A 17,959-nucleotide genomic window follows, 5' to 3' on the forward strand; every position below is an offset into this window, starting at 1 on the left:
TGCCAGAAGAAGCACCCATCCCTCCACAAGCAGGCTGTACCACAGCAGCGCCTTGCCTTTCTGCTTTGCAGATGTGAAGGGATGTTCAGGAAAGGGCCCGGCTTTGCCTTGGCAGCACTGTGTGTGGTATGAAAGCCTGTGCTGCAGCGCGGCTGGAAAACATTGTTCTTCCCTTGGCAGGCTCTTGGCTGACTGTTTACAGGCTGGGGAATTCGTGGCAGCATAAACAAGCTGAGCTCTGGCCCTCCCTGAAGATGCAGGGAGGGATGCGGGAGCAGCAGCACCTCGCGGGTTGCCCCTTGGGGCGTGGATGCTCTGCTGAGGTGGGGATGTAGCTTCCTTATTCCCATCCAGACTAAGCCACAAGTCCTTGCATCCAAATCATTGCAATACCTGTTTTACGAATGGGAGGATGTGGGAATCGGGCATTACCACCAGCAGTGGGTCACTCTGCCCATGCCGTGTCCTTGTGATGGGGATTTTGGAAAATCCTCTGCCCTGCATGCCAGGGTCCTTGTTCAAAAGGGTTTTGCCAGCTTAACCTAAACTCTTGAGGGGAGGCTTTGGGCTGACATCAGCTTAGCCCCATGTTATCTAAGGCTGTGGACATGAAAAAAAAGACCTAAGCTTAAAAAAAGAAAAATCCAAAGCACATATTTTGCGTTCAGGTTTTGGTGCGGAGCAGCTGGAAGGAGGGGAGAGCTGCCCAGGCAGAGTGGGGTTCAGCTGCATTTTCCCCACTTGATTTCAGCTCCAGAGAACACTCTGGGCTGCAAACCTGGAGAGGAGTGAGCGGGTCCCCCTTGTGCTCAGCCATCAGGTCCCCCAGCTACAGCCACATCTGTCATTTGGCCAGGTCAGTCTGCAGCCGCAGTTCGGAGGGGGACATCGCATCTGTGGCTGCTGGTGGCTCCTGCCTCTGGTCCCTGTCCAGGCAGTGCAGCTCTGGCAGTGTCTGTGTGTCCTCAGGGCTACTGTGGTGTTGGCTGGATGAAAGGAACCGGCTGCTTGCCCTGCTTGCTTCCAGCAAACTGGCTGCTTTGGAGCCAGGGAAGGCGCTTGATGCCTTCAGCATCCTCTTGCCTAGGGTGGACTCGAGCTCCTTGAGCCAGGGAGGCTACAGGGGAGCAGCTGCACCTTCTACCTCCATCTAACAGAGCTGGTGCAGGCTGAGTCCATCAGCATCCCCATCCCCTGGCCCCTGAAAAAAACAGCCCGGAAACGTGCGTGAGTGCTGACTGTGATTTATTCTGCTGTTTCCCAGGTCAGAGCGGCTTGGGGAAATCAACGTTAATCAACACCCTCTTCAAATCCAAAATCAGCCGGAAATCTGTACAGCCGACTTCTGAAGAGCGGATCCCCAAGACCATTGAAATCAAATCCATCACTCACGGTGAGGCTCTGCAGATCCCAGCTGGTGCTTTGACTTTTGGTCCTTCTCTGCCTTGTGTCTCCAGGGGCTCACAGGGTTTGTGGATCTCCACTAAACCTCCACTCTGTCTGAAGGGGCTTTTACCGTCCAGAGGAGCTTTTATGGCTGAGAAAAATCTGTTTTTAATTTATCCACCAGCATTAACTTAGTTGTGATGGAAGGGAACAGGCAAGGTGGACATGGGGGGTGGCATTTCAGGGCACATGTGGTGCTGCCTCCCTTTGGAGGACTGACTTGTGCCTGTTAGAAGCTGTGAAGGTGTGTTTCTCCCCTGGGAGCAAGCTCCCACGCTCCAGCTAATTTTGGGAGGGTGGGATTGGCCAGAGCACTCAACATTTGCCTCACATACCAACTTTTCTCTCCATTTCAGAGATTGAAGAGAAGGGGGTTCGCATGAAGCTGACAGTCATCGACACCCCAGGCTTTGGAGACCACATCAACAATGAGAACTGGTGAGCTGGTGTGGAGAGAAGGTGGCCAAGCCCAGGGACATCCTGACCCAGAGCTGGTGCCAATGGAGAGGATTGTTGTGGGTGACAGTGCAGCGCCCTGATCCCTGGGAATGATCCTGGAACCTGGGAGAGCCCACAAACATCCTGCTGTTCTGGGCATGAGACAACCTTGGTTCACGGCCGGGAGCAGCTGTGTGCCGCGGGATGCTTCATCCCTGCTCAGCAGCTGGATCCCGGAGGAGAAAAGGAAGGAGATTTTAGGCACTTGCTAGTCTAAACCAACCAGTAAATCCCCTCCTGCCGCGGTGTGGGGAGCTGCCAAGCACTGAACGCGTGAGGTTTGTGATTTCCCTGCCTCCTGCAGTCGCTGTATGAACAGGAGCTACAGGAACTAAAACATTTCCTGTGTGTGTTTTGGTTTTGTTTCTTTATTTTATGGGATTCTGTAAGACGCTGAGCATCCCCCTCTCAGCAGGCTCTGTGTCGCCCAGTCAGGCCAGGTGGGAGGTTTGGGGTGGTCCAGATTCCTGACGTGAACCCATTGTCCTGTGTCCCTCTCTCTCTGCAGCTGGCAGCCCATCATGAAGTTCATCAATGACCAGTATGAGAAGTACCTGCAGGAGGAAATCAACATTAACCGCAAGAAGCGGATCCCCGACACGCGGGTGCACTGCTGTATATACTTCATCCCAGCCACCGGCCACTCGTATGTACCCCTGTACCCCACCACCCTCTTTCGGACCTGTGGGGCTTCACTTATCTGCCTTTGGTCTCGGACAGCTCAGCCATCGGGGTCTTCCTCGGGATCCCCCCATATTTCCTGGGGAATTGAGATTGAGGACAGTGTGAAGCTGTTTTCCCTTGGGCTGTAACATCTGGAGCCCTTGCAATTGTATCTTGGGCTGCATGAGGAGTGTGACCAGCAGGTCGAGGGAGGGGATTCTGCCCCTCTGCTCTGCTCTGGTGAGTCCTACATCCAGGTCTAGGTCCTCAGCACAGAACACACATGGACCTGCTGGAGAGGGGCCAGAGGAGCCACAGGAATGATCCGAGGCTGGAACAGCTCTGCTGGGAGGACAGGCTGAGAGAGCTGGGGTGTTCAGCTGGAGAAGAAAAGCTCTGGGGAAACCTTATTGCAGCCTTTCTATACTTAAAAGGGGACGATAAGAAAGACAGGGACAGACTTTTTAGCAGAGCCTGTTGTGATAGGACAAGGGGTCATGGTTTTAAACTAAAGGAGGGGAGATTGAGGCTGGACATGAGAAAGAAATTTTTCACAGTGAGGGTGGTGAGAGCCTGGCCAGGTTGCCCAGAGAGGTGGTGGGTGCCCCATCCCTGGAGACATCCCAGACCAGGCTGGACGGGGCTCTGAGCAACCTGAGCTGGTGAAGATGTCCCTGCTCATGGCAGGGGTGGCACTGGGGGTGCTGGAAGTTCCCTTCAACCCAAACCATTCTGTGATTCTATGATAATGCAGCAGAGCTGCTGTACCCCAGAAAAATGTGGTGTTTTCTCCTCTGAGGGGCCATCAAAAACCTCCCTGAGTTCCAATTACCTGCTTGCTTTGCTTTGGTCACCTTGCTTGCTTGACTGAGGATGGAAACCAGTCGTTGAGCTCTCAAATTGGGCAGAAAAGCTGCCTTTGCAAACAGAACATTAATTTCTCTTTGCTGCACCCCTGCCTTTGTAAGGGGAGAAGGCGGTTTTCCTCATGCTACCAAGGGAGCGAACACTCTCACCCTTTAAGGATATTTTGTAGGTTGTTTGACTTGTCTGCAAGTGGGATGCAGTTTATTCAGTGCAGAGCTCTCCTGGCTCTGTCTCTTCTCAAGCGGCAGCATCAAAGGCCCAGATCTCACTCTATTTTTTTTTCCTAGGCACGTAGCCTGCAGTGAAAATCTGGGGCACATAAAGCGTCTTGAACAATGTGACTTAAAGTATCACAGCACAAAATGAGACCTAAGTTTCCTTTTGATTTGTGTCAATTCCTTCCACTTCTGGCTCTGTCTGTGTGGGGATTTTTTTGGGTCTGTTTTCAAAAGTAAACTGAAGCTGCCAGCACTGTATTAATGTCAGCCTTTCCCTCTTCCCCATGTAGAGATTTATTCCAACAGAAAAGACTTTGTTTTGCTTCTGTCAGTGGGTAGCCCAAAAATGCATCCTTCACTGGAATAAAATGACTGCACGGGCCAGTTATGCTCTTCTTGTGTAACCGGCCATCAATTGGGCGCAGAGGAGCCAACAAAAAGTTTGTGGTTTAATACGATAAAGCAGAAAAGCTTTCAAAGGGAGATGACGTTTTTAGGCCAGTCTAGTGTGTTGGTCCTGCTTATCTCAGCCCTGATCTGCAGACCTTGCCTTGGCAGTTCGGAGTGTTGCATAATTAGCTATGCTTGAGTTTTTACTCATCCCTTTGGGTGTTTAGCACTTAAAAGCGTGTCCGATGCTTGGATCCTGCAGATAGTTGACCCGCGCAGAGGTTGCAGATTTTGGGGGGTGGTGGCTGCTCTGCCAGGGATGCGGGCGGTGGCGTTGAGCCCCGTCTCCGTGTCCCCTTCCAGAGCCTCTCCAGCCATGCGCTCTGGTTTCTCTCACCCACCGGCTAACAGCAAATTGCATGGAATACTCAGCTGCTTTTTTTCTTTCTCTCCAATGAACATGTGTTTCCAATATCTGAGCGAGCCCAACGGTTGGAGGCTGTTGTTGCTGAGCCCTGCGCGGATCCTCCAGCCCTGTAGCCTGATAGCCCGACTGGGGCTGGCGCTGGCTCTCCAGCCATGGCTCAGGGGGCTGCCCTTTGTGCCCCAGTGTCACAGCCAGCCCATGTCTCACATCTCCCCTCATGCCACACGATGGAGATAAGCCAAGGAATGAATGAAACCACATTGGGAGGGAGAAATCAATAGGACATTTTGCTCTTCAAGAGCTTGAGCAGGCATTGAGTTTCCTTTCTGCTCTCTTGTGAAGCCCAAGTTCTTCATCATCACTGATGGGCTTTCCCCAGCGCTGCCCGTGGTCACCTCTCCTGCGGCCTGGAGCTGCTGTGGCAGTGCTGGCAGCAGAGCTTCGTGCTGGTTTTGGAGGACAAGGGATTGGGAGGCTGGGTCACGGGGCTGTCACACCATGTGTGACACAACCAAAGCAGCGGTGACTCCTGCCCGTCTGTCCCTCCCTGATCATGTGGTTGAGGACGGCACAGGACTCGCCATCCCTTCCCTGGCAGTGGCAGCTGTGCTGAGCCTGCGGGTCGTTGGGTGGGAGCTTGCTTTTTTCTTCAATAAAAAGGGAAGGATAGGAGGAAAAAGCGAAGTTAACCAAGCGCACAGATTCAGAGGCTGGAGGGGAGGGTTGCTCGGCTCTGTTTCAGTCCAGCCCTCCCAGCCAGGCAGCTCAAGGGTTAATAAATGGAGAAGTTTCTGCTGCTGTTTCCCTTTGCAGGGAGTTCAGGGCAGGCTTTGCAACCCATCTAGTTTGCACACACCCTGTCCTTCTTGTAACACTCCTGTAAAACCATGTTTGCGAAGGCTAAGTAACACGCTGGCAGCGGCTTTTGGCTGCAGCCGTGCAAGCCCGGCTCTTTGCCACCCAATAAATATCTCAGCTCTGACCCCTGTGAAGCACAGCAGGGCTCTGAAACGTCCCCCCAGCTTCAGCAGCCCCTTTTCTGCTGCTACCAGAGCTGTTGGCTGACGGACAGACACGGTCCCCACTAGCAGGAGCCCAAAGGAGAAGAAAGCTGTGTTGAAGTTGTTTCGGTTTTGGGTGCAGATCAGTGTGGGACACGGTTGCTGTGGACGCTGGTGGACACGGCTCTGGGTCGGCTCTGGCTCTGCCTGCTGCTCAGGATCACCACCGGCATCCCCCTGGTACGGATGAGGGCTCAGCAACCGGGCTCTTACGTGTCAGTCAAGCTGAAACTTAAAAGTCTGGCTGATTTTGAATTCATCTGCATTGGTTACATATGCATCCTGGTCTTCGCTCTGAAAGAAACGCTGATGAAAGAGGCAGGAATACAGTCTCAGTAGGGAAGAGGCTTTTAGAAGGGAAAAATTGTTTGGAAAATAGCAAAGAGAGAGGAGGGGAACAAAGTCTGCTGGGAAAGGAGTGTAACTGCATTGCTTCCTTGGAGGTCTGGGAAATGCATTATGCAGAGTTCCAAACAATGTTTGCCAGCAGCAAGTCTGCTTAGATGTGTCCATGGGGGTTTCCTTGTGTTTTTTCTTTTCTTTTGTATTTTTTTAATAGCCAAACTCTTTATTTCCTGGGGCCAGGGTGATCTGTGACTCCTGAGTCTGTGTTACGAACTCATTTGCCTTCCTGTACAGGGACAGGAGTTGGACTTGATGATCCTCATGGGTCCCTTCCAACTCAGGACATTCTACAAACCGTCCTACATGGACATGTGTCCACATCACCTCCAGAGCCACCGAGTGGGACCTGCAGCAAGTGGAGGTGTCCCAAGGAGGACTTTCCTTTAGCTGCTTTGGGAACCCCCAGCAGTAAAACCACCTCCAGGGAGGCCTGAGGAGCCGGGGGGTCACGGCCAGGTGTCCTCATCGCTCTCTGCGGCCAGACCACAGCCCCGGGACACAGAGCAGCGTGGCAGCCGAGGTTGCATCCACCAGCAGGGAGGGATTTCCCGAGGGGCTGGGATTAGGCAATCTCGGCAGCTTTCCTCTGCTGAGACTTTTGTCGTAGAGTTTTTCTGACATTTTTGCCCTCTGGAACAAACAGCTGCTCTTCTGTGCTGTGTAAGCCCCTGGAGAATTAGCGGAGCCTTTTTTAATCCCAACAGATGGACGCAAGATGCGACCCTGGCTCGTGCACGGCCGCAGGCTGCTGCTCAGCACAGGAGGCAGCCTGAGCAGGAATAGTCACCTATGGCCATTGCCAAGCCCCTGGATGTTGGTGACAGTGGGTGACAACTTGGATAAGGCTGGAGGAGTTTCCATGCTGTGGTCTCAGCTCAGTTTGTTTGTCACGGGCGGGCTGGTCCCACAGCCAGTATTGCCTGTGTGCTCATCCCGGCTTCGCCAAGGACACGTGTAGCTTTGGGCAGGTTCTCACAGTCCTCTGTGGCCGAGCATCCGTGCAGAGATAAAAGCTCTCTCCCACTTCACGGGGCTTTGCGAGCGTTTGCAGGCAATAGCACGGCTTTGAAAGGGAAACGTTTTAAGTGTTCATCTGCAAACTGCCTCTTAGATGGATGCCTGCTGTTGTGCTTTTAAGAATCTGTCTTTGTTTTTCCTATCTGAAAGGCATTGCAGCAGCTGCCGCCTCACTATCGCCTCACTATCGGTGCGTGAATCCTCTTTTTTCTGCTGTATTTTTCAGGCTGCGGCCGCTAGACATCGAGTTCATGAAACGCCTGAGCAAAGTGGTCAACATCGTCCCTGTGATTGCAAAAGCCGACACGTTAACGCTGGAGGAGAGGGACTACTTCAAACAAAGGGTAAGGGGCTGGCGGCTCTTATCCAGGCTCCTGTCCCTTGTCCCCTTTCCCTTCCTGTCCCTTTTCTCCCCAGAATCTCCCCCTGCCTCCCCGGCAGGGCTGGGAAGGCGAGTGCCTGGCCCGGAGCCCAGCGCATTCTTCCGGCTGCAGCTCGGAGCGATCCCACGTGGCCAGAGGAAAAGCCTGTGCTGCAAGCAGTTCCTTGTGTTTCTCTTGGACCTTTGTCAGTGCAGGATAAGTTTCGAGCTCTTAAGTCTCGGGGCCTGTTTCTCCTGCCTCTTTTGTTGTTGGTACATTCAGACTGGTTTCTGTTATTTTGGGAGGTTGATGGTGCTGCGCATAGCGGCTGGAAAACCCTTCCTGTGCAGCATCGTTTGCTGAGTTCAGCTGGGCAAAATTTATGGGGAAAGCAAGGCATGAAATTCCCTTGGTGGAGAGCTGATGGTGGAGAGCCGAGGAGGGGCTGTCTGAATCCACAGCAAGTCACGGGTTTTCCTCCCTGCACACGTCTGGTGCTGCCAGGAGCTGGAGCTGCCCCAATCTGGGCTTTGTTAAGGGGCTGTAAATCTGTTGGTGTGGCTGATGGCCATGGTTGCAGGTGTGGTGGCCTCAGCGTCCCCTGCAGAAGTCAGCAAAGCCACCAGGCTTGTTGGTCCCTGAGTCTGAACTGGGCGGGGGGGAGATGAAGCGAAGGGAAAGAGGCTCTTGCCAAAAGGGCAGTTTTAGGGGCCAGCTCCACTGGTTTTGGAGAGGATGGCACGTTAACTGGGAGTTGTTCCGTGCCTCTGTGCAGAAGAGGATGAGCCACCCCTTCCCACACCAGTGTCTTCCCAGTTCTTGATGGACGGGACCAGTTTATTGCCATCGGAAGCCATGGAGAAGGCTGATCCTCCGTGCTGCACCCCAGCAATCAGATTTCAGCGTCTCTTCACCTTGCACAGAGGCAAAAATATCCTTAGAGGCCACTTTTCCAAGCTGTCTGTGTCCCTCTCCCCTCAGATCAGGCACTGCCATGACTCCTTTTCCAAGGAGCATAAGCAGACATCAGAAGTCAACTTTTAAACTTTGCTTTATATGCCTGGCAGCTACGTTCCCCATTGCCTGGTGCAGCTGTATTCTCTTATTGTCTTTTTCAATCCTAAAGCAACACCCAGCTCATATAACTTCATCTCACTCTTAGCTCCTGTGCTCTTCTTTCGTAGATAATGGCCGATCTTCTTGCCAACGGCATCGACGTGTATCCTCAGAAGGAGTTTGATGAAGACTCTGAAGATCGGCTAGTGAATGAGAAGTTCAGGGTTAGTGCATGGGGTTGGATGTGTTTGGTTGGGTCCTGAAGCTCCGGGTGCTGGTGATGTCCTGGGGGGAATCTCCTGCAAAGTGCCTTTGTTTTCTTTTCCAAAGGAGGTTTGCCAGGACCAGGGACCCTGCCAGAGCTCAGAGCAAGGACAAAAAGAGGGTGAGGAAGGCACCTGGGGAAGGTGTCCTCTCCCATCCATATCACTGCACCTTCACCTAGCTGCAGGGAGTAGCTAACAATTTTTGGTTCAAAAGAGTGGATTGGACAAATTCAAGGAAGAAAAATGTCTTTTAGGGACTCTTAAGCACAAAGACATCACCTTTGATCAGGAAATGACTGAGCCACAGGTTGTCAGATGCATGGGGCAATTCCCAGGGGTGCATCATGATACCTTTGCCTTGGCTGTGTGCTGGGACTTGACAATGAGGTCTGAGCTAGACTGATTTTGGGCTGGTTTTAGACTGGTTTTGGACTGGGCACGTGTGAGAGATGCTGCTGGGCTGCCTGCAGTCCCTGGCAGGCAATGCTGCTCCGGAGCATCAGGGACAGACCAGCTTGTCCCATTAAACTCTCTCCTGAAAACAGCTCGATGTAGGACTTTGCTCGCCAGCTTGGTTTCCTGACTGGTTTTCGGTAGGAAAACATAACCTTGTTTTTCTCTTTCCTCAGGAAATGATCCCATTTGCAGTGGTAGGCAGTGACCAGGAATATCAGGTTAACGGAAGACGAATCCTTGGAAGGAAGACCAAATGGGGCACCATTGAAGGTACCTTGTCCTTGTTTCCCTACCTCTTGAGCCCACCTCCCTGCCCTGGCAGAAGGTGGTGAACTCCGAAACCACCAGTACAAGTCAAGGTGTATATAGTCCTTCCCTGCCCCTTCAAAGAAAATCACTTCCCTGGTGTTTGAGGACTGAAAACACCTTGTCCAATGCTCCTGCGCCCAATTCCTGGGCCTTTGTGCAGCTCTGGGGGCTGCTGAGTGCTGGAGGGGACACTTGTGGGTGTTTTGTGGCCTGGCTTCTGCTGGCTGCACAGTTAAAATGCCTGACGGCTGTATTTGAGTGCAGTGCTGATGTATCTGTGTCTCTGAGCCTTTCCCGGGCCTCTGGAGGTCTCTGCATCATCCACCAGGCATTGGCTGGTGCCCTTGTGGGATGTCTTCCTTCTTCCACATTCATCCCATCACCATCTTCCTTTTTAATCCCCCATTTTGAACCATTGTTTAAAGGCTAGATGAAGGCTCCTGGCTCCAGTGCGTATGCACATTTCCCCGTCCCTGACAGCCCACTGGCAAGTCTCCAGTGCCACCCGTCTTATCTTCCTCCCCTTCCTTTCACAGGTTTCTCATTTATGAGTTTTTTTAATAGGAATCCTGTGTTGAGGGAGGGCTTAACAAAGATGCCAGGAAAACAGTGTATTTTAAAGCTCTGCTGCCCTCTTGTGCTCTGTCCTTTGAATTTCTGAGTTTAATGGGGCTCATTAAAGCACTCACCTTCTGCATGTGGCATCTGCCTTCAGCACGGGGGGGCCCCAGGACCCAGCCATGGCCACGGGCAGCCTTTGCAGAACGGTGTTACTTGTTGTCTTGCCATTTCTGCATTATGTTCAAGCCTGTTTGGGTGGAAAAAAAAATCAAAATAAGGGAGTTGTTCCTTTATATTCAAATGGCTGGTAAACTGCAAGCTGTCAGACTAATTGTGGTGGAGCAACACCCCGTGGTTGTGGTTTTTCCTGCCGTGGATACATGCTGATGGGTTTCTCTCTCTTCCTACCAGTGGAGAACACGACACACTGTGAGTTCGCCTACCTGCGAGACCTCCTTATCAGGTGGGTACGACTGTGCCCTGTCCCTGTAGCCTTTGGTCACCAGGTGGCATCCAGAGAAAGGGGAGAGCCCAACCCAGCCTGAAGCAGCTGCTGCTTTGCTCTGCTGCTCCATCCATCCATCCATCCATCCATCCATCCATCCATCCATCCATCCATCTATCCATCTGTTCCTCCATCCCTCCTAGCCTGCTGCAGCACTGCGGTCCCTCTCCAAGGGGTGTCCCCACTTTGTGAGATGTGGCTTTTGAGGCTTTCCTCAGCTCCAATGCTGAGTTAAGGGAGGAGAGGAGCAGTGGGTGGGTCAGGACAGACCCCAAGCTTGCTGGCAGTGTACGATGTGGCTCCAGCTCACCTGCAAGCAGTTGGGAACCCTCTTGTCCTAGTGGTCCTTCAACAGCCCTGGGTCCTACCCCAGTCCTGAAACATCACGCTTCTGCGTCCCAGGATTTGGGGTCTGGGTGGTCACTGGTTGTGATTGGAAGAAGCGTCCCTGCTGCAGGGGAGTGGAGCTGAGCCCCCTTGGCTTGCTGGAAGGGGCATTGGGCTTCTCCTAAATTTGGCTGCAAGATTAACTCTGCACACACAAGCTGTTGCTGGCAGATAGTTCTGTGGGGCTGAAAAACCCCATCTCAGGGTGTTGCAAAACCAGGGTCTTCCCAGGTGGGTGTTATGCAGCCAAGGCTACCCCCTACCCAAGCACAGGCTGTTGGTACCAGTGAAGCCTTCTGGCCTCAGCTGCCCACAGTTGCCTTTGCCTCCCTCCTGTGCCCTAAAGATGCTGTTGACCAGTAAAGCAGGAGGGGAAATGAGGGCTGGAGGGGGTGTTTGAAAGCAGAGGTTGGGCGGTGCGAGGGCTGGGGCTCAGCGAGGTGCGATTGTTCCCGTCTCCCTTTCCCGCAGGACGCACATGCAGAACATCAAGGATATTACCAGCAACATCCACTTCGAAGCTTACAGGGTCAAGAGGCTGAATGAGGGCCAGAGCTCGCTCTCCAATGGCGTGACCGACAAAGAGCTGGTGGCTAACGAAATGTAACCGTCTCGCTCCGTAGCCAGGACCTTGCTCACTCACGCTCGCTATTTCTCCCCTCTTCCCCCTTTATTTTTATATAAATCCTCTGCCACTGTCCCTCTCCCCCCCACCCCCCCAAAACCCCCTGCCAATGTTAACTGACCAAATAACCAGACGCTGCCGTGCAGAGCGGGGTGACCGCTCATCCCCCCAGTTTTGTGGCACGGGTTTTCTTCTCAGCTCCCGGTCCAGCATCCCTGGGGACTGTCCCCCTGCAGAGGTTGGGCTCTTGCTGGTCCCCAAACAGCTGAGCCTAGGGGAGCAGATCCGTGGGGCCAGCGGGCTTGGGGTGCCCCTGGGAGCCCCCCCCGTGCAAAGGCTCTTCTCCGTCCATGGAAGGCAAGGGTTTCTCCAGGTGAACGTAGCCTTCGGAAGCAAGGTACAGTGGTGTGAAGAGAGCAAGATGGTGCCATCCTTGTCTCCTGTCACCTCCTCTGAGCCCTCTGCAGCCCTCCGGGACCTGCCAGCCCCCAACCCGACCCCTCTACCCTGCCTACATGCAATAATCTGGGAGAGTTTAGGTGTCACCTCGCCTGTCACCGACCCCCAGCCAGGCAGAGCGACCTGCTTTGGGAGAAGTGCCTTTTCAGACTGCGACCTTGCAATAGTGTGGGAAAAGGGAGGGAGGGTTTGCTTGTCTGTCTTTGCAGCCTGCAAAAGGCCTGTGACACTTTGTAGAGACTCCTTTTCCCTCTCACTAGGACTGTAGATGTGGCTGATGGCCTGGGAACACTTGTGTATTTATTTTTCATTCAGTCTGGTGGGTTTTTCCCGCTGAAGGCTCTGAGTGTGTTTGTCTGAAGGGCGCTGAGAGTGGAACGTCTCTGCAAAGCGGTGGTGGGAGACAGAGGGTTGTCCTGGCTGACCCTTGTGATTATCAGGCTTTTCCTACATCAGAGGAGGCTGTTGGGTATTTCTTTCTTTTTTTTAAATTTTTTGAACCCCTGTGACGTGTGTGTATGTATCACAGTCCTGTTTTGCTGTCTTTGTGCAAGGGGACTGTGCATGTGGGATCTGAGCCCTGGAGCCGTGGGGGGCGCTGGGGCAGCATTTTGTGCACCCCATGGCCCCCCAGCTCTACCCCTGCTCCCTTCAGCTCTGCCACATTGCATCTCCTGTCTCAGTGAGTCTCCAGTGAAAATACAGACCCTACAAGGGGGTCGGTGAAGTAACGCAGTGATGCGGGAGCAGGTGGTCCTGCCGCCCCTCCCGGCCCCGCTTGCCTTTGTGTTCGTTCCATCAGTCTCCGTATCCTCTCTAAGGGATAAAACTTTCTGCGAATCACCCTTTTGTTTTGGGGCGGCGCTTAGTAAAATGGCACGTGTCCCATCCTCTAGCGCTGAGAGGCACCTGCAGAGCCCACACGATGGTGTCCATGGGGAGCAGAGCCATCTTCTCCAGCACCGGTGAGCAGGAGGAGGCCGCTCTGACCTTGCTGGGGATACCCGGATGATGTTGCTCAGTGGAGGGTTTGCAGGGGCTCCCCACATGTCCCCCCCAACCAGCTAAAGGGGCGTTTGGGGGGACACATCACAAGGAGAATCCGCTCTCCCCCTTAACTCGTATTTCCCTCCCACAACAGCACAGCGTAGTTGTTGGGGAAGAACAACTATCTACTTGCTGACTTGCTATATTTTAGCAAAAACAAAACAAGTGTATTAACTAAAAATAAATATATGTTTCTAGTGTTAAAAAAAAAAAGACAATGAAAGGGGAGAAAATCTCTTGTGTGAGGCACTTCTGCAAATGTCATCTTAAACTGTTTTTTTCCTCTAGTTGATATCTCAAGCTGGGCCAAGCAAGACATGCCGCTTTCTCCTTTGTAACCTGATTATTATTTTTGGAAGGAAAAAAATAAAAGAAAAATAATACAGTAAAAAAACCCACCATCATCCAGATCTATTAAAATGGCCTTTTGGGGGTTACAAGCATTATGACAAATTTAGTCCATTTTTGTATAAATAATAGTGTTTAATATGTATTTCCCAAAATAAATGTTTCAAATGCAAATAGAAGGAGGCTTGTTTGGAAACGTCTGTTCCCAGCCATGGTGTGGTCGTTGGTGTGTGGACCCCGTGGGGGTGACGGGACAGTCCAGCTCCGGAGCCTCTGGGCTCTGCCCACTCTGGAGTGATGGTTTTATTGATTCCTAATCCCCTGGGCTCTTACTGCCTCAGGTATCTGCCCCAGGTGCTCACAAAATGCTGGAGCTGCTGGTGCCAAGGTCCCTGGGGACCACGCCAGCACAGCCACTGTGTCCTTGCAAATCCTGAGGAATGCAGGTGGGTCCCCTCCCTCCTCTTTCAGAATGAAGCTGTTTCCACTGCAGTTGCTGGTATTTTTATTAAGAAACGGCTTGCACCTCACGCAAGGCCAGACAACAGCTTGTGTGTCACACAGATGTGCCTTTTGCCTTTGCAGGCAGATGGTCTTAAAGCTTTGGCGACTGCAGGGTTGCCCTGGGGATGCCTTTGGAAGTTGGCTTCACTTTGAGGACTCGCCTTCCTGAAAACCACGTTTTTCCTTGGTGCTGCAGACAAGAAACATCCAGCCAGGTGTTTTAATCTGTATATTAAGTGTCTATTGTACTTCCCTCCCACCCCAAGCCAGTTGAACCAAAAGGCATCTGGACATGGTTGTATGCAACCAGCTCTAGGTGCTCCTGCTCGAGCTGGGGTTGGACCACGGGACGTGCAGAGGTCCCTGCCATCTCAGCCCCTCTGGGATTCTCCGCTTCTGGAACTGCACAAAAACAAAACCAATAGGACAAAGTCAGGGTGGGTTGGGCTGAGTTGGGTTTCTGTGGGTGTGCAGAGTACAGAACAGGCTTATGTACATTTTTCTTCTGCTTTTCTGCCAGCAACTGGTTTCAGGGCAGTGAATGAGCTTGTCTGGTACAGCATCCAGTGAGGTGTGCAGTCAAGGTTGTCGATGGGCCTCCCTTTGCCCCAGTGCTAAACCCATCCCTAGCAATACCTTTTTTTTGCATTATATTGCAGTTTTGTGGTTGTTTTAGCTCAGATGCTCCTCACCCCCATGGCTCTTCTCTACCAAATGAGTCTATTGGGGGGGAAGCAGCACTGAGCAGGATCAAGGTGTTCTCACTGTGCTAACTGCAGCAAGACCCTGAGCAAAAACTCTTAGCAGGGGGGGAAAATCAACGTATAATTGTAGTAGTTACAAACACAAACCATGGGTTTTGCTTCTGGACAAATCTGCAGCAGCTTTTCCCTGTAGGGTGTTTTATCTTGCGCTGGCGTCTGGTTTTTTTGTAGCTTTCCTCAGTGTCAGCATCTGGCCGTGCCCATGGAGGGCGATGGGACAGAGGATGCTCTGGGGCTCTCTAGGAAGATGCTCTTCTGGTGACAGACTGAGAAACAGTTTGTGGCTGGGGAGAGGGGAAGGCAGGCAAAATATCTAAGCTCAGCAACAATGGCAGCTTTTGTTTAGCCCAGCGGAGAAGCTCGGTGGGTCGGAGATCCCGTTCATGGGAATGGCACGGGAATGGCTTCCAGATGTTAGGAAGCTCCGGAGAGGTGGGGTTGGCGCAGGGGGAGCAGCAATGCCAGATGCTCTGACAGAGCAGGGGTTTGTGCCATGCTGTGAGAAAACCCCAGCTGAGGGAAGGATTTGCCACTGCAAAGTCCAACCCCCTGCCCCAGAGCCTTGACCGTAGGGCAGGAATGACCTGGGAGGGTTTGGGCAGAAGAGGCAGGCGAGGGGCTGCTCCCCCTTCCCAAGCCCTCCTGAGCTGTCTCAGAGGGAAATTTGCCTAACGATTCTGTAGCTGACAGCAAGGGCCTTGCACTAATGGCTTATTGAGTGGCCTCACTTTAACAAATGAGGGAAATGAAGATGAGTGAGAGTTTAATTACCGACTGGAGCAGGTCTTTCCGCTACTGCAAAGATGGGCGCTTGCTCCCCCTTGCCTGGCTGCGGGAGGGATGGAGGGACCCCCCCGCACAGCTGGGCTTTCAGGGACCCCCCCGCACAGCTGGGCTCTCGGGGTGCCTGGTGGCATGGGTGGCGATGGAGGTGACAACTGCTCGGCCAGGCTGGGCTGGAGGTGGGTCCTGGCTCCAGCCGAGCAGCCCGACCCAAGGAGCATCACCACGCAAAGAGGATGACTATAAATAATCAGAATAAAAGGGAGTATAAATAATTAAAGCAGCTCATAGTGAGTAGTTCCTGAAACGTCTGCCTGATTTAAAAACTAATTACTTGGAGGATAATCACCACCAGAAGCGCATATATTTACCCACAATGCTGCTCTTCCCTCCTCTTCCTTTCTCTCGCCCTCTCCTGATTGCTGTCCCAGGCATCGGCGCCCAGACTTATCACTCATCCGCAGCACGCAATAAACTGTGTTGTACTCGTCCGTCTCCCTGATTAATAACGTCATTGGAGACCTGTTCAGGGAGGAATAAATCCTCCCTGGGTAGGAGGCCAGGTGCTGGCAGGAGGAGAAGCGGCGGCTGTGTGGTACCCACAGAGCCCAGGCCCATTCTGCCCCAAAGGACCACCCCCCACTCCAGGGACGGTCCCTTCAGATGAGCCTGTGCTACCCAAAAAGCAGAGCGTCACCAAGTCACCACAAACCTGGGGTACCCGAGGGGGATGTGTCATCACCTGCTCAGCATGAGCTGCTGTTAAGAGAGTCTTCTGGATCATCACTCGCACATCGGCCCACAGTGCTCATCAAAACCTGAACTGGGTGACGTGGGGCCTGTCCTCATGGGAAACATCTCCTTTTGATGTGCAAGCCGGTTTGCAGCAGGCAGAGGCAGAGCTGGCGATCTCAAGCTTTAATTACTGTGAAGCTGCTGCACTGCAGTTGAAAGCCTGGGGTTTTATTTTTGATCATCTTCGCTGCAGCTCCAGCGGAAAAGAGGATTTGCGCCTCCATCTCCACCCCTGTGCCACCTCCTCGTGCCACCTCCATCACGCAGGGTGCTGGCCCCAGCCTACCTGCTCCTTCTCAAAACCACAGCAAAAACTTTTCTTCCATGGCCACAGCAAGCTGAAGTCTGTAACAACTCGCTGTGGTTTGGTTTGCATTTATTTGGCTGAGCTTGTGTCCGGTCCTGTAGAAATGAATGAATAACTCTCAGCATCAGTGTGATTTAGGAGCACTTTTGCACTGTGTTGGGTCATTTATGAAAGCAGAATAATTTATTCCCGACTTATGGGATTCAGGAGACTTCCACCTATAGCCCACAACATTTGGTCATTAGCATTACCTAGCTAAGCTAAAAACTGCCGTTTTGCGAGTCATGCTTTCTTCAAAAGCACACTACCAGCTTCCCAGGGACTCCAGAAGTTTACTGAAGCTTAAAGACGTACCTCATAGCATGCAGTAATATACCCCAGTGCCTCTTCTCATTGCTTCTGAAACCATCTTTTCTGCATGTTTCCCTTCCATGAACTGTTCCCATCACAAATAACCCCGCGAGATGTCACTGTGCCCAGCCCTGCCCAACCAAGCCCTTGCAAACAGCAGCATGGCAAACACCTCAGTCATTACACCCAACCCTGCTCTAACGAACCGATGCACCGAGCCAGAGCCTCTTAGTGGGGCTCCCAGCAGCAAAATTTGTTGTAGACGTGTGTGCAACACAGTGGAGGTTTAAACAAGTGATATTGTGCAAAAGAAGAATTGCATTAAGTTGTTCTTTATCAAGAAGACAAATAGAAGAAAATATTTAGCTGGAAAACAGGAGAAAGGGCAATTGCTGTCTGAAGGAGACTGTAACTTTGCAACCAATACCTTTTGTCCTTTATCCTCCCCTCTGGGGCTTCTCTGAAACCACCTAAGCCAAAATGTTTCTTTTTATTATAGCTTTTTGGTGTTGGCAACCACCTGCAGTGACAGTGTGGGATGGAGGGGCCGGGATGCGGGGAGATGGATGGATGGCTGTGTGTGAGCTCCTTGTCACGAAGAATCATCAAGACTCAGCGCTTAGCAGTTATTTTAATCACTACACCATCTCTATAGGTAGCTTGTTACTTTTTTCGTTGTTTGTTTGCTTGATTTTGTAGGTGACAGCTGAAAGCTCTTGCTGGTAAAGTTTACAGACCCCTGCTTTGTTTGTTTGTTCTTAAAGTGAAAATCGTAGCCTTTTAAGAAGTGTGTCCTGAAATAGCTTTGCTGAGGACGATGACAGAAACACAGAAAGAACCTTAGTGCCCTCATGCACATCCACAGCATACCGTACCCCATTAAACTGCTGGGGGAGCAGAGGAGCCCTCAGCAGGTGCTGCCGCCAGCAAATCCCCTTCCCTGCCCTTCTCCTGCCACCAGCCTCAGAAGAAAGTCAAGATTAAAATCATATTGCTAAAGCAAAATTACACATTGGAGACTCTGCAGCCCTCTCGGGAGGATCAGGGCATTCCTCTCTAAATATCTGTCTCGATATGTTTAA

At 52.2% G+C, this 17,959-nt stretch overlaps 1 protein-coding gene across 5 annotated transcripts in view; it reads left to right on the forward strand.

Annotated features, from left to right (window-relative positions):
• SEPTIN9 (septin 9) overlaps positions 1-13,552 on the forward strand; it is a 121,614-nt gene extending 108,062 nt beyond the window's left edge. For all 5 annotated transcript variants that reach the window (XM_065852260.2, XM_065852262.2, XM_065852259.2 and 2 more), the window contains 8 exons: positions 1,265-1,393; positions 1,803-1,884; positions 2,453-2,590; positions 7,219-7,336; positions 8,539-8,634; positions 9,306-9,402; positions 10,414-10,465; positions 11,366-13,552. In XM_065852260.2, coding sequence (XP_065708332.1) covers positions 1,265-1,393; positions 1,803-1,884; positions 2,453-2,590; positions 7,219-7,336; positions 8,539-8,634; positions 9,306-9,402; positions 10,414-10,465; positions 11,366-11,501 — 848 coding nt within the window. In that variant the 3' untranslated portion in view covers positions 11,502-13,552. The remainder of the gene's footprint in view (positions 1-1,264; positions 1,394-1,802; positions 1,885-2,452; positions 2,591-7,218; positions 7,337-8,538; positions 8,635-9,305; positions 9,403-10,413; positions 10,466-11,365) is intronic.
• Positions 13,553-17,959: the final 4,407 nt, after the last annotated feature.

This window comes from Patagioenas fasciata, chromosome 18 (genome assembly GCF_037038585.1).
Source record: "Patagioenas fasciata isolate bPatFas1 chromosome 18, bPatFas1.hap1, whole genome shotgun sequence".
NCBI classification, from domain to species: domain Eukaryota; kingdom Metazoa; phylum Chordata; class Aves; order Columbiformes; family Columbidae; genus Patagioenas; species Patagioenas fasciata.